The 21,457-nt window shown below is 44.4% G+C and overlaps 1 protein-coding gene across 16 annotated transcripts in view; it reads left to right on the top strand.

Moving 5' to 3' along the window:
- Positions 1 to 21,457, top strand: part of SLC20A2 (solute carrier family 20 member 2) — a 96,815-nt gene that overhangs the window by 58,966 nt on the left and 16,392 nt on the right. For all 16 annotated transcript variants that reach the window (XM_079778584.1, XM_079778591.1, XM_079778579.1 and 13 more), the window contains 6 exons: positions 2,286 to 2,426; positions 3,731 to 3,816; positions 6,474 to 6,570; positions 16,818 to 16,934; positions 19,095 to 19,298; positions 20,335 to 20,926. In XM_079778584.1, the coding sequence (XP_079634710.1) occupies positions 2,286 to 2,426; positions 3,731 to 3,816; positions 6,474 to 6,570; positions 16,818 to 16,934; positions 19,095 to 19,298; positions 20,335 to 20,926 (1,237 nt within the window). The remainder of the gene's footprint in view (positions 1 to 2,285; positions 2,427 to 3,730; positions 3,817 to 6,473; positions 6,571 to 16,817; positions 16,935 to 19,094; positions 19,299 to 20,334; positions 20,927 to 21,457) is intronic.

Below are 21,457 nucleotides of genomic sequence, written 5' to 3'. Positions count from 1 at the left end.
AATGGTTCCAAAAATCTGAGAATCCAAAACCCACCACCTTGCCATAGAAATGCCCACACCTGCCTGAAGAAGCCATCTCCTTGAAGCACACTAACAAGTGCACACTCCCATAAGGCTCCCTCCCTGCCCATAACCACTGAGCCTTCCCCCTGCCCGCACTCACTCATGCCTGCCTGCCTGTTTGCCTCGATGGTAACCCTGAACCTTGGCTCTGCCCTTCTTTCATCTTCCCAGGAACCTATTGCCTCAGCGATGCCCGTTTGCACCCCGCCCCCCCCCCCCCCCCCCGCCCCGCCAACATTTGCTAGGCTTTGTCTTATGCCTGCATCCTGTACTTAACCCCTTTCATTTTTGTAGGCTAACACATATTTTTCTAGGTTAAAATATGTTTCTCTTTCTCACTGTTTTTCTTAACACGAATGTAATCCTACATGCCTTCAGAAATTCCTGGGGTTAGGGAGGCCTCTCACGCTCTCTCACTTTGCAAGGTCCCTGCAAACACCTGCCTCCTTTTTCCCTCCTCTCAGCTGCTCCTTCACTCTTCCCACTGGCCTCCTGAGTCTTTCCTTCTTCCCTCTCAGGCAGCTCATTCTCCCTACCTTTCCTTACAAACCGTCCTGCTCCAGGATATACATTATAAAGTTAGCCAGAGAGAGGATAGCAGCTTTCAGGAAGGAAAAACATCTCATGGTCTCGATCATATGGGTGACTTTATACCATGCTCTTAACATCACTAAATTATTTTAATTTTGGTGAAGAAATCATAAAGTTTGTTTTTTAAGTTATGGTTCTATGCCGTGAAACATGCTCCAAACTCTGGCTTTATTTTTAAAACAACTATGTAGTCCCTGCAGAACTCAGGGCTTAGCTGCGAGGGCTTAAGGAATTATTCACCGGGAAGCTTGGGTGCAGCCAGGGAGCCCTTGTTACCGGGCAGGCAGCACAGGGCTGGCCCCTGCTCCTTCCAGCACACGCTTCAGGGACAGGCCCGGGGCCACAGCCCAGGGCAGCTCAAAGGTCAGCATGCCCAGCGCTCGTGGAGCAGCTGTCAGCCTTGCTTCACAAACGGACTGCACAGCCTTTAGCCATCCCCGTTAACTCAGATATTTTTGAAGAAAATGCCAAGGATCTGTTTGAAAGTGCTGCTGCTGCCAAGCAACCAGATTTCCAGAATTAACATTTGGGATTAATAACGGGCCTGCTTATCCGCCAAACCCTTGTCCCCTTCAGCTCTATATGAACTTTTCAACAATTGTGTCTGAGAGTGATCCCTCCCAGCTGATGCTTTTAATACTCACTGCAAAATCTGATCTGCTTATGAAAATATCTGAACTATAGCCTAGAAAAGCATTAAGCCTGGAAACGAGTGGTGAAATTGAGGTAAAAGGACATAAAGCCACAACGAAGGGATCCTCTTAACTCCCAAGAAATAGAAGACGTGAGAACGTGTAAGGCAAAGCCCCATCATTCCGGGCAGGGGCTGAGAGGAGAGGCCCAACTTTGGGTTAAATATCATAGTTCCTTCTCACATGAGAGGCAAGAATAAAAAAGCAACGTGGTGGTACACGCTCTCGTGTACAGACTAATACGACAGCCGATATTTAACCCTCCTCATTATGTGACTACAAGGCCTAACTGTGGTGAAATCTTTTCCCATGTGCAGCCTTTCTGGTTTCTCTGTTTATTCAAGTCCTCAATCTCTTGCTTGGTCTTGGCCACACTTCACATCAGAGCAAGTTCATTATCAGCTCCCTTACCTAAATGTGACAAGGGCAGTTAGTAACCGGCATCAAGAGACTTTTCTTTAAGTAAATGATCCTTTTCCCTTCGGGGTTGAAGACTTTTTCTTTGACTCAAGTTAACTGAGTAATTTTATCGGGATATTAGCACTTTGTAAAGGAACCACCCACAGAAAATGAACCCATGGGTGTTGCTGTGGAGAACAGTAATTTGTATTTCTTCCTTTGTGGCTGTTGGAGGTGCTGTGACTCAAGCATGTCAAACTCGAAGGCTAACACGGGCCAAATAAACAAGGTTTAAGTTTACGTGGGCCTCAAAAAAACAAAAGCTTCAATTTTCATTGAAACATAGGTTTATTTCAAAAAGTATAGTATAAAATAGAACAAGAGCAATGATAAAATTAATGTTTTCTTGCATACCATTATATTGGCTGGGCCGCAAAAATATTTGTTGTGGGCTGCATGCGGCCCGAGGGCTGTGAGTTTGACATGCTTGCTGTACCTTATACCTGACTTTTTTCTTTTTTCTAATCTTCCCACTTCTAGGTTCAGCTGTTTGGCAACTGATTGCATCCTTCCTGAGACTTCCCATCTCAGGAACTCATTGCATTGTTGGTGCAACTATAGGATTCTCACTTGTTGCGATTGGCACCAAAGGTGTACAGTGGATGGAGCTGGTCAAGATTGGTAATTGCCATTTTCTTTTACCTATAAGAAGGAAAGTTTACATTCTCTAGAGTAAGTTTTATTAAAAGTTGCAATTATAATATATTTTTCCTTCAAATGTTAAGGTTTAGAAGATCTATGTGGGTAATATAGTTTTCCTTAAAATTTCTGTATTGTGAACTGTTATGTGTTAGAGAATTTTTTTTTTTTTTGCCTCCAAACACTCCTTGAAATGTTACATTGTCATCCAGCTTTGAAAAATCAATATTTATCTGCTGTTCCCAAGCAGAAAAGAAATTTATCTCATTGAAATCAGTCTCTAGTCAGAGAAAAATTAGGTCCTAATGAGGAAAGTACCCTTAGTGTCTAGGAGTCAGAGTTCATGGTCATGGGGAAGCCTTGAAATGAGCCCGTGTTACTGACCTCACTAGAGTCAAGAAATCGCCCAGTCTGCCTGTACAGAGGAGGCGCTCGAGGGTTCCTTCCGGGCTGTAGGCTGCTCAGCAGGTCTGTTTTAAGAGGTCTGGCAGCTTGCTTCCTGGCCCTGGCTCTTTGTAAGAGGGAAATCCATTCAGCCCCATAAGCACCAGCCCGCCTGTTGTAAGAAATGCTCTCTCCCCATCTCCATCCTCTGGGTTGCTGTCCTTTTAAGAATCACAGTGACTTCAGGAGCTCTAGGTTGAGCCCCAAGCAGGGACTCAGATGGCCAGGAAAATCACTTTAGAACCATGGTTCTCAACTCTGTCTACACATTAGAATTATCTGGGGGAGCAGATTTAAAATATCAGTGCCCAGGTCCCATTCCAGATGTTTTAAATCAGAATTCTGGGGGTGGAGCCAGAGTGTAACTAGTTTTGAAAACTCCCCAGATGTTTCTTATGTGCAGCCAGAGTTGGGAGCTACTAGGCCAGAGGCCGTGTCAGGATGCCAGTCTCAGGCTGGAGGTGGAAAGGGAAATGGAAGGTGGCCCACCTTTCAGAGCACTTTATGTTGGAACGAGGACCAGGTCTCCATGTGGATTGATGAGAACAGCAGGCAGAAGGGGCTCGTTAGGAATCAAGTTCATCCTCTGCACCAGCACACAGGGTCGCCTGCTGGATTGTGTGCTGGGTTCTGTGGGACCGTGCCTGTGTCTGCGCAGAGCTGTGCATGGGTGCATGTGAGCTCCGCCAGGGCAGGGCTTGTTAGGGTTGGATTAAGATGAGTGATTCCAGGGATATTGATGAATGTATGTACTGTGTATTTGTTATAACTGTATTATATAAATAAGACTTGAATTACGTAGAATTTTAGCATTCATGATATTTTTTTTTTCAATTATTCAGTTGCTTCTTGGTTTATATCTCCACTATTGTCTGGTTTCATGTCTGGCGTGCTGTTTGTACTGATCAGAATTTTCATCTTAAAAAAGGTAAGTGAGGTTGGTTTTTAAAAATTAAGTTTGAGAACTAATTTTGGCTCTACTCAATAGAAATTAATCGTGAGAGGGGGCAGAGGAATACTTGTATTTTAACATTTTTAAGGCACTGCACCCGGGAGTTAGAATCAGACTTTACTATAAAATAGGAGGAAAGATTCAAGGTAGAGTACCCGGAGGACCCCAGAACCCAGCATTGCAAATACTGTTTCTCGCCCTGTGATTGTGTTCATGAGTTGACAGTCCCAGCCATTGTGTTTGGACCTCAGAAAGGAAAGGTAATTATTTCCTGAATGTGAAGCAGAATAGAGTGGCATAGTGTTGGATTTTGAAATTTACTATTACTAAAACAGCTGGAGAATTCCTTTTCCCAAGTGTAAGGTGTTTTCTTTCTTTCTCTTTGTTTTAATGAAGAAAGCAAGCTTGAGACACTGACTTTTTCCTCTCCTCAAAAGGATACAAAGAAGGAAATACACCTATTGGGAGGGTAGTTTATCGAAAATAAAATGAGATTAAAATTAAAACTTACTGAGATTAGCATTCTAGAAAAAAATGAATTGCATTTTTTATCTGACTGTCAAGAGGTTGGTGCGGTGTTTTATCAGCCGTAAGGCAGGCCTGGATCATAGGGTCACGCAGGCTGCGCACATCGGGACATTCCTTCCTTCAGCTGTGCTCTTGCCTAAAGATGCACTGGGTTGCCTTGGCATTGTCTGGTAGTCCGCTGAAGTGCTCATTCTCTTGGATAAGTACAAACTTACCATTCCTTCTCCTGGGTGCCTGCCACACTAATATTGGTTTACATCTTGGAAGGTGCCACCCCTCCTGCCTGCTAGCCTTCACCCTTTGTATGTCCTTTGCCTGGAACCCATCCCTTCCTGGCAAACTCCTGCTCCTACTCAACCTCCAGGTGTCACTTCCCAGGAAGCCTTCCCTCTCCCACCCCGAGTTCCGCTTGGTTCCTCTCTTTTATATCCACGGCACTGTGCACCTGCTATCATTGCACTCTCGTGGTGTACGGTGTTTTATTTCTTGCTTAGTGGTCTGTTTGCTATTTTACTATAATTTCTGTGAGAGTAGAATCATAACTGTCTCGTTCACTTAGTTTGGGTGGGTGGCAGCAGATGGATGGATGAATGGATGGGAAGAAGGAAGGAAGAAAGGAGAGAGGGAGGGAGGAAGAAAGGAGACAGGTTGCAATGAGACAGTTGTCATTTGAGTTATAAGAATAGATTATTTGAGAAAACACAACATGATTTAATTAAAAACATGAACTCAGGACTTACACACCTTCAGAAGTTATTGGTTGGGCATCTTTCTTTAGCAGCCCTTGACCCCAGGAAAACAGCATTTTGGAAAACAGAGGCAGTAGGCATTTGAGCATCCCAATGTTTGTTTTCCGTTCAGCCAGGGTTCTTTAAGATGAGAAGACTGCTGTGCCTCTCGTCCCAGCTCCTGCCCATTGGTTCTTCATGTTTGCTGTTCTTTACCTGCTCTGCCTGATCTGCCTGTGACTCTCATGCAGTTGAATCACCTCCTACCCCTGCTCTTACTGTTCCTTACACCTCAGTACTGTCAACTCAAGCCTCTCGACAAATGCTGGTGGCTGCTTGGGATATTCCAGAATAGGTTCTTGACGAGGTGTACTGTTCTACAAACCTATCTGATTCCCATACGCGTTTGCATTTGACAGTGGAAATCTTAGAGATGGTCTCTACTTCTCATCCTGTAGCTCACATCAATGTTTAGATCTAATCTCCTTTTATTGTGGGGAGGTAGCACATTCATATAAATGTATGAATATCTTACATGGTTATTAGAAATCAGTCATTTTTTAAATTATTCAGGCAACATCTATGTGCCAGTGCTGTGTTGAGGAGTTCTCAGTCCGCATTTTTGTTCCAAAATCCTCTGTAGATCTGCTTAAAACTCTATATTTCTAATATTCTCTGAGATATTATTTAGCCGAAAACATGTGCTGTACCTTTCTTGTGAAGTAATAGATTTAGGGAGTGTTGTACCAGAACCCTAACATTGTAAATGCATGTTTTATTAGATAAAGAACCCACAGTTTTTGGTGTACTGTTTGTTTGTTTTAATATATTATTGATTTCGGAGAGGAAGGGAGAGGGAGAGAGAGATGGAAACATCAATGATCAGAGAGAATCACTGATTGGCTACCTCTTGCACGCCTCCCACTGGAAATTGAGCCCATAACCCGGGCATGTGCCCTTGACCAGAATCGAACCCGGGACCTTTTAGTCTGCAGGCCAACGGTCTATCCACTGAGCCAAACCGGCGAGGGCCAATTTTTTAACTTTTAATAATTGAAGCATAAATACTGTACCTTATAAGAAGTTTTAAAAAATCACAGCACATGGCAATGTGTTTGCTTTCCACATTTTGATAGAGCTGAAATGCATTGTGTAATAGAGTGACATAAAATCTATAGCAATGCCTTGGCATTCAAGTCACTTGGCTCTTATCAGACATCCTCAAGGAGCCGAGCCTCAGAGTATTAGTTGAAAGTAGGTTTTTTTAGCACCAAACCTGAACTTAGAGTGTTGAGTGTCACAGGTTTTGAAGTTGCCTGTGTTGGCTCCAGATGCTTCTTGAGTCCTGACCTTTCACTTTGTCTCATTATCACGCAGGAGGACCCTGTTCCCAATGGCCTCCGGGCCCTACCGGTGTTCTATGCTGCTACGATAGCAATAAATGTGTTTTCCATCATGTACACAGGAGCACCAGGTAAGAATTCCTTGGGCTTACATCCAGCAGGCAGGGCGTTACCATTGATGGTTGGTGTGCTGGGTGCTGGCACGATTGTGGGTGACAGTGGAAAGCAGCACTCATGGTCATTATGGAACCGTAAAAAGAGCAGCAAATGCATTTGCTAGTCTTAAATACTCAAGAGATAAGTGAAATGCAAAGGCAACAGACTTTCAAGTTTAAAAAAAGAAAATTGCAATTCCCATTCTGCCGTTTACCCAGCTCTGTTGCCTTAGTGGCTTCCTTCACCTTCTGAGTCTCAGAACGGGATCTAACTCCTCACGCCTCCCTGAGCTGGGGAGGGGTGGGGAGCACATGTGAGCGTGTCCACACATTGGTGACACTCCAGGGGACGCGCCAGTGTGGTCGAGAGCACAAATATCAAACTTGCTGGAAACTGTCAGACCAATGAGTCCAGCAACTAGGGGCTACACTGTTGTTTCTTAGATACTAAAACCAATGGTGATCTTCTTTTCAAAATTACTCCTTTTCTTCTGATTCTGACGGCTTTTGTTCTTCTTTACAAGGGTTTGGAGTTCGGGAGAGCAGGGTTAAAAGTCCTGTTCTTTTCCATTTTCAAGGGGTAAAAAAAAAAAGTTATGTACATTATTCACGTTTGCCCACATTTCAATGTGGGTGGGCTGGTAACATTCTAAGTCAGTATTTCCGTACGTGTTCTGGTAGAGAGGATGCCTCCTGTTTCTCTGGGAGATGCCCTCCTGTAGCCAGGTCCTGAATACGCCCCTTGTGTGGGGAGATCGGGAGTTAGTAGATATGTTCGTTTGTGTTGTTGTTCTTGTTAATGTCCTTGATGGAGTATGGGCCATATCTGACAAAAGTCTTCCTCTCTGATCAAAAGACACAGTTTCTCGAAACAGCACGTCAGATTACAGTAGAAAAATACCCTCTTCCAAAATGGGGGGAAACCCTTATGAATTTCTCAACTTGGGCTTTCTTACAGTAGTTTTACTCAGATTTAAATAGCCATCTGTAATTATATGCTGTGCACATCAGTGCCAGTAATAAAACACTTTCTGAATGATCCCTTAGCGTTAGATGGCTGCTTTGGCATCTCCGCAGCATTGGGAACATTGATCATTACGGTCTGAACACTTGTGATCAGGACTTCAGGCTCTGGGTGGCAGCCTGGCCGGAGGCCCCGCAGCTGCTTTAAGTTACCGAGAAGCCCAAAGCTGAAGGTCATGGCGGTTGGAGAGATGAAACCCTAGCCTCAGATAACAGCGGCCTGATGGCCCTTCGGGTTTTGTAACTCATGGACTATGGAGTGTGTTTGGCAGGCAGTTTTCCTGATCTATAAAAGGGAATCCAAGGCAGAGAAAAAACAGTGCCGGGCAGGCCTGGAGCCCGGGTTGGGAGTGAAGCGTGGCAGAGGGATAATTGTCCATCTTCTTGCTCCTGAGTCCTCGTTCTTAACTTTGTTTAGGCTCTTAGAGCTCAAGTAGCTGAACCAAAAGCTAGGCAACTGTCAACAGCCAGACACCTGTGGCCTAGTGACTGAAGACTGAGTCACGTGAAGGCTGGGATGCCTTTGTAGTGCCCAGTCCTGGAAATGGGAATAGGTTCAAATAAGGACAAATTTTTTTCCTGTTTTACTTTCCCACCCTCTCTTCTTCTTGCTCCCCAGTTCTTCCAAATGTCAGAAGAAGTCAACTCTATGATATTTTTTAAATTAAAATTTGACTTTTTTATACTTTGTATATTTTTCCCATCTCTTCTTTTTCTTTTCCTCATCTTCTGCTACACCTTTACTGCAACTTTGCTAAAAGAATCATCTTACTGGGAGACTAAGTTATTCTATAGAAAATTAAACTACATAATGGATAAGACACTAAGGATTATATAAATACTTCAAAGAGAGGTTGTGAGAAATAAATACTATAAATGCTAACTTATATTGAGCTTACTTTTACATGAATTCATCTTTTTAGTCGTCCAAACTCCTTTAGAAAATTGGTAATATTGCTTTGCTGGCTTCACTTTACAGATGGGAAACTGAGGCACAGCAATACTGGGTACTCAAGGTCATGTAACTAGTGAGGTGCAGAACCAAAATCTGAAGCAGACAGTCTGGTCCCGAGCCATGGGCTCTTGATTATGACATTCCTAGACTAAGTATAGAAAAGTCAAATTTAAATTTAAGAAATCAAACACTCGACTTCTGACATTGGTAACTGGCCTGGGGAAGATACCTAGTGCATAGTACCTGGTACCTACTGTCACCATGAAGGACGGTCAAAATACATCAGCCTTAATACATTCTTTTCCTTCCCATCACTCTCTTTAAAAATAGCTGCCGGCCCTGGCTGGTTTGGCTTAGTGGATAGAGCATCGGCCTGCTGACTGAAGAGTCCCGGGTTCAATTCTAGTCAAGGAAATTACAGGGTTGATCCCCAGCTGGGGTGTATGCAGGAGGCAGCTGATCAATGATTCTCTCTCATCATTGATGTTTCTCTCTCTCTCCCTTCCTCTCTGAAGAAAAAAAAATGGCTTCCAGTATATTTTGAAACTTGTATATTTAATAAAGAGGAGGTATGAAGAAGGTGGTTTCCTCTTTAATTAAGAATATTTTAAAAATATGTACAAGTATCTTGAAGATCATTATCCAATTGAAAGCACAAACAATATTCTGAGTGGGAGAGTTAATGTTAAGTTCTCTGGTTAGATGCTGTTAAGAACATATTTCCGCCCTGGCCAGTATGGGGCAATGATTAGAGCGTTGGCCTGTGCACCGAAGGGTCATGAGGTCAATTCCCAGTCAAGGGCATATACCTGCGGGTTCCCTCCCCGGTCGGGACAAGTGCGGGAGGCAACCAGTCAATTGATGTGTCTCTCTCACATCAATCTCTCTTCTCTCTTACCTTCTCTCTCTCTCCCTTCTTCTCTCCCTCCCTTCCATTCTCTCTGAAATGCAATGGAAAAAATATCCTTAGGTGAGGATTAACAAAAAAACAAAAAGAACATCCTATTTCCTCCCCTCCCTGACCGTCGTCATAAAGTAAGGACATTTGTAGGACTCCATGAAAGGGACGCTGTGTTTCATGAGATAATGCGAACAGGACACTTAGTGCAGTGCCTGGCACATAATAACTCTTAATACGTGTTAGGGCTTAGTTTATTACATCAATCTTAAGTAGCCTTATCTTTTCAGCCTTAAGTTACCAACATATCCTGAGTCATCCTGTCTTTCTAATTTCCCACACTTATTGGTGTAACATACTTCTTTCTTAACGTTTTGGGGGGCTCGCCTAGAGGAGGAGGAAGAAGGGGGTCATGACTGAAGGACCCACCATTTTGTTCCTCCACTAAAGTCAGAAAAGGGCTTTACAAATATTTTGGTTTGTGGGGAGTGTTTCTAAAATCTCCTGTAGGTGAGTTTAAATCTTATTTTTATTTAAACATTGAAAGTTGACTTTTGCCCTTCAGACTAGACTTGAATTACGTACTGTTTCTGCACGTGGGGCCTCTCTGCCTGGCCAGCTGTGTCATAAATAGCCAGGGTGTGATATGTGGTGACGAGGCTGAGACAAGAGTCACTTCAGCACTGACTCGGTCGGTCTGCTCCTTGCAGAGTAATGTCTGCCTTTCTGCCACGCTGGGGGTTATTCCTCGGGGGCCCCTTTCTTCCCTAGAACTCTTCAGAGGGGCCTCAGAGATGAAAGGAAAGAACGAGGCTCTCCAACAAAAGCGAGTGACGGCATTAATCCTACCCAGTGTGAGCTGGAAGGGGTTTTGATGAATAGCATTTTTGTGCATGGAGATGGATTCCGTGGGATCGGCTGGATGTTGGGTTACCGTGTTTTATTTTGATTTCCTCTGTTCCTCCATTCGTAAGTTATGTTGAAGTTGTTTATGTCTTTGACTTAGTTTGATTTGTTTTACTTTGCATTTGACATGACTTTTCTCAAATAAACGTCAGTCTTATACTTCAAAGACCAAGGGAGCACTTTAAAAAATTGCCTTTGCATTTTCTGTCCTTTAAAAAATAATTTGCAAGAAGCAAAAATAACTTTAGGAAACAAAGTGCTCACTTGGGTTGGATACAAGCCTGAAGTCTATTTTTAATGAGAAAGTCTTCAGTTGTATGGGGCCTGGTTTTTGTTCGGTGTCCAAAGAATGAATGGTGAAATTCATTGCATGCCTCTCTGAGTAGTGCAGGCAGCTCTCCTAACTAAGCCTCCAGCAGTTATACGGTATGCAAAACTTCTAAGTCAGACCAACAGCACCAGCTTCTCACGGTAACCTGTCAGAATGCAGGTTCTCAGGCCCTGCCCCAGACCCACTACAGCCTGACAGTCTGTGTTGTACCAGAATCTGGGTGATCCTGTACATGATACACATAGAGAACCACTGCTCTAGTCATTCTACCACAAACACTGCTCCCTTATCACAGTTCTGATGTAAAAGGTACTACTCAAAAGTTCTCACTGGCAACGTTTGCTCACTCTGTTTGCCAGCAAATGAGTTCTCAAACTTATCCAGGCTTGGTTTCTGGCTTCTTGAGAGCAGCCTGTACCTAAAACAGAGCTGACACTCTCCCTCCGCTCTGCTTCCTCCTCTTCCTCTTCCTCCTCCTCTTCCTCTAACACCTCCAGCTTCTCCTCCCCTCCATCCTTCTCCTCCTCCCTCTTTCTCCTTCTCCTCTTCTTTGTTTCCTCCTTCTTCCCTTCCTCTCAACACCTCCAACTTCTCCTCCCTCCATCTTCCTCCTCTCTCCTTTCTCTTCTTACTCCTCCTCCCCCTCCTCCTTCATCTCATCCAGTTGTAGCTCTTCTGATCCCGTCCTGGGAAATGAGAGCATCAGTACCCCTGCAGGCCCCTGTTGGCTTTGTAAGAAGGAGCTTGTTCCCAGAGGGTCTCCATAGTCCATGCTACCATTGTAACGTTTTGAGCTGTAGAGAAACCAGATGTTTCCACGACAGTGACTCTTGACCCCGGGTCAGGAAGCCCTGGGTGAGCAGAGCCTCCAGTTTTCACCAAAGGCTGGATTCAATGCAGTGATTTGAATTCACTTTCTTTTCAGAATTATGAATCCTGGTTTGAAAAAGGGAGGAAATCCCAATTATAAGAGGAAATAGCATTTTTTATTTCAAAAGAATGCTTCATTTTCTTAAAGAAAATTGCTCCAGGATCTTTTATGCCTGTTATTCTCTCCAATGCTTTGAACAGTTGGTGTAAAACAAACTAAACAAAAACCATTAACTTAGTTTATCCGATAAGAGAGGACTGGTAAAATGTGATTCTGCAAGTGAGGTAAATGTGTGTATGTGTGTTACTGTGGAAAGATGTCCACAGTGTGTTGTTATGTGAGAAACAAAAGTACAGAACAGTATATACAGTAAGATTCTACATCTATTTTTTTTAAAATATATTTTATTGATTTTTCACAGAGAGGAAGGGAGAGAGATAGAGAGTTAGAAACATCAATGAGAGAGAAACATCGATCAGCTGCCTCCTGCACACCTCCCACTGGGGATGTGCCCGCAACCAAGGTACATGCCCTTGACCGGAATCGAACCCGGGACCTTTCAGTCTGCAGGCCGACGCTCTATCCACTGAGCCAAACCGGTTTCGGCAGATTCTACATCTATTAAGTTAAAGAAAAGAGGGGGACAAACTTCTGGCTAACACTCCACACTGTGTGGTTTGTATCTAGATGATGCTTGGAAAACTACACACCAGGTAGTTAACAGTGTTTCTCTGGGGAGTGGGTTCAAGAGGGGAGTGTGGTGAGGAATTTTATATTTGTACATCGTACAATTTTTACTGCTGACATTTTTATAGTAAGCATATATTATAAAATTATACTAAAAGGAGGGAGAGAAAAGAAGGAAAGTTGTAGGGAGAGGCTGATGCATAGGGCTGTAAGGGAGTTAATATGGACTGAAGCCTTATTGGTTGTATAGCAGTTTTAGTTATTTTGTAGTTTCTAATAATGACTGTCAAAGATGAAAAGCAAGAGGTGTAACAAAGCAACGACTCTGGAAGACTGCTCGTTTCTGAAACGCTCTCTTTACTGCTTGAGTCACTTGAATCTTCTGATCTTTGGGGCATTTGGAACAGGATTGTAATGATGCTTGAGGTTGGAGCTAAATCACTATTCATCATAGCTTTGCTGTTCAGAGAAGGGAAAGGGCTGGAGATGAAAGGCCCCTGAATGGCTGGAGCGGAGGACGGGCTCAGAGCTCCCGGCCTTGGTTCCTGGCAGCGCTTTGGGCTGCGGCAGCTGGAGCAATTCAAGCCGTGTCCTACTTTGCCTGTCCGCAGAGTGAAGGGCAGGCCGGGCTTTATTGCCCTCCTAAGGTGTAATTATTGCAAAACATTTTGAGATCCTCAGGGGAAGACAATTCAATACCAAGTATTCCTGTCAAAAATCTTGTTATGTATAACTCAGCCTTAACTTTTTCAGGAGAAAAAGTTCTCCCTCGGATGCACATTGATTCCAGTGCTTTTCTCTGCCGACTTGTTGTATTTAATTATGTTTTACCCATGAAATTGGATTTGATGTATTTAGTACAATATAGAGTTATTTACAAACTAGAGGCCTTGTGCACAAAATTCGTGCATGGGTAGGGTCCCTAGACCTGGCCAGCGATCAGGGCTGATTGGGGCCTTCTGGCTGCTGGCCCGGGTCTTCCTTCCGATGCCAGCCGGGGCCTTCCTTCATTCTGCACCACCCCCTAGTGGTCAGTGCACATCATAGTGAGCAATCAAACTCCCAATCGAACTCCCGAGGGGACAATTTGCATATTAGGCTTTTATATGTATAGATAACTGTCAGTTTGCATTTCTCATATTGGAGGCTTTAAAACAAATCCTCATGTTCTTTGGATGCTCAGTTATGTTACTGATTTGGTAAGATCTAAATTCTGCCCCTTCTGGCTACAATGTTTGGCTTAGTGGATAGAGTATCCAGCCCGTGGACTGAAGGGTCATGGGTTCAATTCCAGTCAAGGGCACATACCTTGGTTACAAGCTCAATCTCTAGTGCTGGTGTGGAAGGCAACCAATGGATGTGTTTCTCTCACATTGATGTTTCTTTTTCTGTCTCTCCCCCTCCCTTCCACTCTCTAGAAAGCAATGGAAAAAATAAATCCTCAGGTGAGGATTAACAAAAATAAAAATAAATTCTGTCCCTTCTGTTCCCCTGACCTTGCTCACTATCAATGACTTTCTCCTATTTTCCTTCACGCTGTCTCTCCTTGATGTTTTACTCAATCCTGTCCCCCTCCCTCTGGTACGTGTATATCCCCTGCCCTCCCATCCAGTGCCTTGTGACTGGGAGGGCAACTTCAGAGCCTCTGGCCATGACCCAGGCCAGACCAATGGCAAAGGCAGTTCTGACAGTAAAGGTTCAAGGAGCAGGTGACATTGTGGCTTGTTGTCTAAGAAAAGGATCAGAAGCTTATAACTGACCTCAGGAAACCCCTGGGCATGTTGGCCCTGACACCCTTGGAATCCGCTTGAACCCAGCAGGGAGTGTGGAGATGGGCTTGGAAAAGGCCCATAAAGCAGCCCTTCTCGGCTTTTGTTGTGGGCTCTGCTTGGCATGGTTGGAACAAATATCTCTCAAATTGTTTCTCTCTCCCCACAGTATCCATGGCTTGCCTCTCTTAGGTCAGGTTAACACAATGAAGTCAAAAGTAGCACAGTTAACAATTTTACCACCAACTAAACCAGGAGCCAAAGGAAACAGGGGAAACCTCTTCAAAAACCAAGTACTTTTAAGCTGTAAGAGTGATGCGGGTTGATGTTGGGTGGTCAGTTTGATGTGGGTAATTAACAGTTACCATTCAGTTTGGCAGGAAACAGCTTTGGAGTGATCCTCTATCACATGTATTAGACACTGACATGGAGACAGAAAGCAGAAGCCGGGATGCCATGGCCCACAGCATGGCCTGGTGAGGTCAGCCCCATTGGTTTTATAAGCAGCTCCAAGCTTCAGATTCTGGGCAGAGCCGGGGCTGGAGCTGGCTGCCAGCTGAAGGGGCATGGCCCCACACCAGTCCCCCACTTTCTGGGGTACCCAGGAGTTTGGAAGAGAAACAGCCTAGCCCCTAAGTGTCTATATTCCCACCAGTGTGCCCTTAGCTATAGATGAAGTAGGTGATTCTGGTGTTTTGTTTTTCACATTTATATATGCTAATTCATTCCTAGTATTGTATTAACTACCTATTCTACCTCTTACAATTACCAGTAAATATCCTCTATAATAAAAGGCTAATATGCAAATCAACTGAACAGCGGAACAACTGGTTGCTATGATGCACACTGACCACCAGGGGGCAGACACTCAATGCAGGTGCTGCCCCCTGGTGGTCAGTACGCTCCCACAAGGGGAGCACCGCTCAGCCAGAAGCCCTGAGCCAGGCTTACATCTGGTGAGTGCAGTGGCCGTGATGGGAGCCTTGGGAGTGGGCCTAATGTGTCAGTTGGACATCCCCCGAGGGCTCCCAGACTGCGAGAGGGCACAGGGCGGGCTGAGGGACCCGCCCCCCACACACACAGTGCACTAATTTCATGCACCAGGCCTCTTGTATTAAATAATACCTTAATTGAATAACTTTGAGTTGGTTTCTATGTATAAAATCATTAACCCTTTGCACTCGCTTTTTTCTCAATTCCTTTATTCTAATGCTAACCGTGTCAAGTCACACTCGACATCCGAGTGCAAAAGGTTAAATATGTAACAAGCTTGCATCATTATAGATTCATTTAATCAAATGACAACATTTTATTTATTTTTTAAATATATTTCTATTGATTTTAGAGTGGAAGGGAGAGGGAAAGAGAGATAGAAACATCAATGATGAGAGAGAATCATGATCCGCTGCCTCCTGCACACCCTTCACTGGGGATCGAGCCCCCATCCCGGGCATGTGCCTTGACTGGGAATTGAACCATGACCTCCTGGTTCATAGGTTGATGCTCAACAACTGAGCCATGCTGGCTGGGCAGAGGGCAATATTTTAAATAGTTCACTCCTCTAACACTTTTTAAAAACTCTTAACAATTTACAAAAGTATATGTTTATTATATATTTTCAAATTTAATAGTACGAATGTATATGTAGTAAGAATTGAAAGCCCCCTCCAATTTCACATCTCTCCCTAGGAGTAACCATTGTGTTTTCCAGAACTTTTGCTATACATTTACACATACGATAGGAGTAAATGTGGGGTCGTTATCTTTTTAAAACACAAATTGGGTCATGCTGTGCATACTGCTACCCACCCAGCCTTTCTTACTTAACTAGATCCTGGGTCTCTTTTCTTATCAGTACATATAGATCCACCTCATTTTTATGATTTAAGACTATTACTATTTCACATTTCCCTAAGGATGCATATATTAGTTGTCTCACAAATTCTTGCTATTACAAATATTGCTATCATGGGTATTCTTGTATGCCTATCGTGTGACCCTGTGTAAGCACACATGTTTAAGTTGTACACCTGTGAGTGTGTGCGGAATGATTCCTGTTGCCACCAGTGACAGAAGACAAGGATTCAGAGTGACGAGCTCTGGAGATGTTACAGTGCCAGGAAGACAGGATGTTCCTAAACCATGTACACCCTACCCTCTTGTTGGCTGATGTAATTGCACGGTAGTGCATTACCACATTTCTAATGAAAAGTTTTTCTGTTGTAATTCTATGAGTTGATACTGCAAAGACGAGTTAAGTTTGAAGGTCAAGCTCCTTTTAAAACTCCTTTATTCCTAAGCTGATCTTTAAAGAGATTCATGTATGTGGTCAGAGTGACATGTCCATTTAAAGCAGGGTGGCTGACCCGTGAGAGGCCACAGAGGCAGGCAGTCAGCGGCTCTGTGCAGCGTCCAGAGGGGCTGGTGATAGGACACGAGGTGGCGGACTCCTTTCTTAGCCACTTGTGTCCACTTGGGAGTTTAGATATTGAGATAAGATTAAATGATTCTATTGCCAACTTAATATGCTGCTTGTGCCAATTTGGTAAAATTTTAATAATTAGATTACTGACCAATTTAACCACATATTCACAAGGTGAAATGTGTCTTAAACACACAGCTTTCTGTCCTGAAAAGCATGGCACCTGTTTTTGGCTGTGGGTTTTATTAAACACAAAATTCAGGTGATGGGTTTAGCTTAGGGCAATGGAAAGTATGTTGCTGTGAGGCTTGACCTTTCGGAAAGTAGCCACTGAGACCACTGCTGTCGTTTCTGTTCTCAGTGCTCGGCCTGGTCCTCCCCATCTGGGCGATAGCGCTCATCTCCTTTGGCGTAGCGCTGCTCTTCGCCATTTTCGTGTGGCTCTTTGTGTGTCCGTGGATGCGGAGGAAAATAGCAGGTAAGCGCTCTTTTATTTTTCCGATGGTACAAAAGTGCTCCCGAGTTCCAAGACCTCAAATGTGATGCACAGTTACCCGTACTAACAGAGGGAAGGGGAAGCATGGGTAACTCTAGAACACACACTGCGACACATGCCCAGGCCTTGTCTCCTGGTCCTGGCTCACACAGCAAGGCCCTCGCTGCCGTGGATAACTGGAAGTTGCCTATGCCACGGAGCTTTGCCAGCCTGATGAAGAACATTTAGTCATCTGGGAAGTGCAAGTTAACACCACACTAAGGTACCACTTCACACCCGCAAGTAGAAAGACGAGCAATATCAAGTGTTGGTGAAGAAGTGGAGTAACTTTATTTATGGTGAAATGTAAAGTGGTGCAGCCACTTTGGAAATTAGTTTAGCAGTTTCCTATGAAGTAAAGTATACACTTAGCTTATGACCCAGTTATCCCACTTCTAGGTGTTTGTCCAAGAGCAACGAAAATGTGTGTTCATGAAAACACTTGTATACAAATCATTTGGTTATAATTGCCCCAAACTGGAAACAACCCAAATGCTCATTAACAGGTTAATAGATAACCAAATTGTGGTCTATTTGTACATTAGAAGACTGCTGAGTAATACAGGAATGAACTGCCTACCACCGTGGGCACAACAGAACACACTTCACAGACCTTTCCCTGAGCGAAAGAAGCCAGACACAGAAGTGTCCATACCGTATGATTCCAGGGAAAGTTGATCTATAGACATCACTGGTTGCTGAGGCCAGTGTGGGGCCGCAGGAGATGGACTGCAAAGGGGCAGGAGGGAACTTTGCAGGGACAGGGAAATGTACTGTCTTAATGCAGGAGTGGTTATAGGGTATACTCCTATGTTGTCACAGGACATCTATCTGGACATTCAAAATGTATGAATTCTACAGTATATAAGTTCTACCTCAGTGAAAACAGTTTTTAAAGAAAGAAGAATATGGCTTAGAAAGCTGCCAGAGATATTTTCCTATGTTAACAATTTTTGTTTTAATTATTATAAACTAGAGGCCTGGTGCACGAAATCATGCGTGGGTAGGGTCCTTCGGCCTGGCCAGCAATCGGGGCGGGAGGGGGGCGGTGGAGAAGGGGAGGACTGCTGGAAGTTGTCTGTGGGAGTGCACTGACCACCAGGGGGCAGCTCCTGTGTTGAGCATCTGCCCCCTGGTGATCAGTGCATCGTCATAGCGACCAATCGTTCAGTCAACCGGTCATAACGGTTGCTTAGGCTTTTATATATGTAGATATGCAAATATTCTCTCATTTAGATTATAAGCAATTTGAGGCCAATAGGTCTATATGTACATTTCTTGTTCCCTGTAGTACGTAAGAAGAATTTAGTTTAAAAAAATCTATCTGTCTGACTAGGTAGATACAGAGATAGAGAGATGATAGGGAGAGAGACTATGTGTGAGTGTCTTCAGCAGAAAATCCCAGAAGAGCATTTCCATTTCATTGCTGTAGGGGAGAGCTTAAACATTTGCTCAGGGAATTTTGCAAAATCATTACATCAATAGCGCCACAGAACAGATTTGACTCAGAAGAGTGCTAGCGAGCTGTAAAACAGCTTTTTAAAAAAATCTATTGTTTAGAAAGTAAATGATTTTTCAAAGTAGGATCTTTCAGTTGTTGGTGGTGGTTTTTTTGTTTTTGTTTTTTGAGAAAAATGATTTACTTGTTTCTTAAGATTTAATGACCTGAATAATTCTGAGACCAATAATTTATTGAACAGAAGAAAACCAAACAGACTATAACAATATCAATGAAGACAAAAAGGATAAACATTTCATTGATTCTGAGGTTAGTTTAAGAAAATAGAAGGCGAGCCCTAGATGGTTATAGAATTACAGAATGCTACCCTGTACAGGGACCCTGGGGATCAGATCTGACCCTCTCTGTTTTGCTGGTTTTTGATGAGATAATTCAGGCCCTACACCCCCATCTTTTCCTCAGTAGCTGAATTTTCTGGCCTAAGTTTTCCAATGGATTGAACTCTCCGCTTCATTTTCTCTGTCTAGCTGTTACTTTTTTGTTTCATTTCCAAAGTAAGTACTAAGGTATAAAGATAAACATTTTTTATATTTATTTTTTAATAAGAATTCTAAAATTTTCAGCTATGACTGTACTTTCTTTAGGAAAATTACAAAAAGAAGGTGCTTTATCGCGAGTCTCTGATGAAAGCCTCAATAAAATTCCGGAAGCGGAATCCCCCGTATTTAAAGAGCTCCCTGGTGCCAAGGCCAGTGACGACAGCACCATCCCTCTCACGGGGTCGGCTGGGGAGACGGCTGTGGCCCCAGAAGGCACATCCGCGGTCAACCACCCCCGGGTGGCTTATGGTAAGACCACGAGGAGCCCTTATGGTGGCGGCGAGCCATTCCTCAGGGTAAGCAGCGGGGCCTGCATGTGGGTGACTAGGATTCAGGGCACAGAAGTGTCCCCCCATTTTATGTTTTGAGAAAACCCAGAGACTCAAGAGGCCTCAGGAGACCGGCCTTCCGTCAGCACAGCAGAATTCCTCTGTCCGGTGCTTTCCTTCCAGGAACTACTTACAGTCCATCAGGCGCCACAGTGGTGCCGCGGGCGCTCAGCGGCGCGTGCTTGTTTGGTGGTGCAGCTACCGAACTGCCAGGAGCTGGCTTATCCAACTTCGTAAGGATGCCTCCCTCGTAAAGGCGCAGGGAGAAAGCTAAAATTGGAGCCAGCGCCATCTCCCGCCGTAGAATCACAGAAACCTCCGAAAACATCAAGCCTGCCCTGGCGTGTCCTTTGTCCGTAAAGTTTGTAGATGGTGGGCGAGCACCAGCCTCCGCCCGGCCTGTCAGGGCAGCTTCCCGCCTCCCTCAAGGGGGGGCCTGGCACCCGCTCTCCCAGGTGCGGCCTCAGACTTGGCCCAGGGGAAGCAAATTAATTTTGCCCACAGATCTGACAGATACTGCCTTCGACAGTCACGTTGGCCTTTTCACGTGCACCTAGAATATCCGCCTCCCAGGAAGCTGGGCTTTGCCCCTTATATATGAAGTTTTCTAAAGTACGTTCCTTACCGGATCCTCCCTTTATTAGTTACTAGAAACAGTAAAGAATGCTGTAGTAATTTCTGGAAGACACTTTTTAAGAGGAAAGTAATGTCATTTTAAAAATACCTTATTAGCTTTATCTTTTTGTCGTATGTTTACAAGTTTCCTTTTTTATTTTAACCATATTACATGTCCTTTATAGTCCATTTAGAAAATAAGGCGTGTGGGAAAAAATTTAAATCACCCATAATCCAACCTTCCAGAGATTAGCATCATGAAACAGTGGGGAGTCTTTCCTTCCAGACGTGATTTCTGTTCTTAAGGCTAGAAAATGAGACTTCTGTCTAACCCTTTCCAGGAAGGGCACTCTCCATGACTCACGGCTCCACAAAATCGCCCATCTCCAATGGCACGTTCGGCTTCGACGGCCACACGAGGAGCGACGGCCACGTGTACCACACGGTCCACAAAGACTCGGGGCTCTACAAAGACTTGCTGCACAGAATCCACACAGACAGGGGCCCCGACGAGAAGCCCGCCCCAGAGAACAACTACAGGTTCCTGCGGCGGAACAACAGCTACACGTGCTATACGGCGGCCATCTGTGGGATGCCGGTCCACTCGACCTTCAAAGCTATTGACCCGTCGCCTGCCCCCGAGGACAGTGAAAAGCTGGTGGGTGACACCGTGTCCTATTCTAAAAAGAGACTTCGCTACGACAGCTACTCCAGCTACTGCAATGCGGTAGCCGAGGCTGAGATAGAGGCGGAGGAGGGAGGTGTGGAAATGAAGCTGGCGTCTGAGCTGGCAGATCCTGCTCGGCCTCGAGAGGACCCTGTGGAAGAAGAAAAAGATGAGAAAGACACATCCGAGGTCCACCTCCTGTTCCACTTTCTGCAAGTCCTTACTGCCTGCTTTGGATCCTTTGCACATGGTGGCAATGATGTGAGGTAAGGATACTCATTCATTCAACAAGTATGTATTGAGGGGCTGCGTGTGCCAGGCACTGTTCTGGGTGCCAGGATACAGCAGCGAACAGGGAACAAAAATCCCTGCCAGTCCTGGTGAGGGTGGGGCACAGATAGTAAACAGATAAATGAAGTAGCACTTGTAATGTAATAGGCTAGACAGTGTTGTTAAAGGGAAAAGTAAACTGGAAAGGAGATTGGAGCTGCTGGGAATTGCAGTGCTGGATAGACTGCTCAGGTAAGGGCTCACTAAGTGAGATCTGAAAGGGTGAAGGGACCCAGCCATGTGAGCATCTACAGGAAGAGCATTTCAGGAAGAGGGAACAGCAGGTGCAAAGGCCTGAGCTAGGAATATGCCCGGTGTATTCTAGGAAGAGTAAGGAGGAGCAAAGAGGGAGATTGTAGGCTGTAAGGTTATCAGATCATGGAGTCCCAGAATATGTAGGAAATATGTAAGAAGATGTAGAGAGACTCTATTTCTCTTTTTACTAGCTAGGTAGCTAGTGACAAGTC

This window comes from Cnephaeus nilssonii (genome assembly GCF_951640355.1).
Source record: "Cnephaeus nilssonii genome assembly, chromosome: 8".
NCBI lineage: Eukaryota > Metazoa > Chordata > Mammalia > Chiroptera > Vespertilionidae > Cnephaeus > Cnephaeus nilssonii.
The sequence above is the reverse complement of the archived record's forward strand: the minus strand, read 5'-3'. Positions and strand labels throughout refer to the sequence as shown.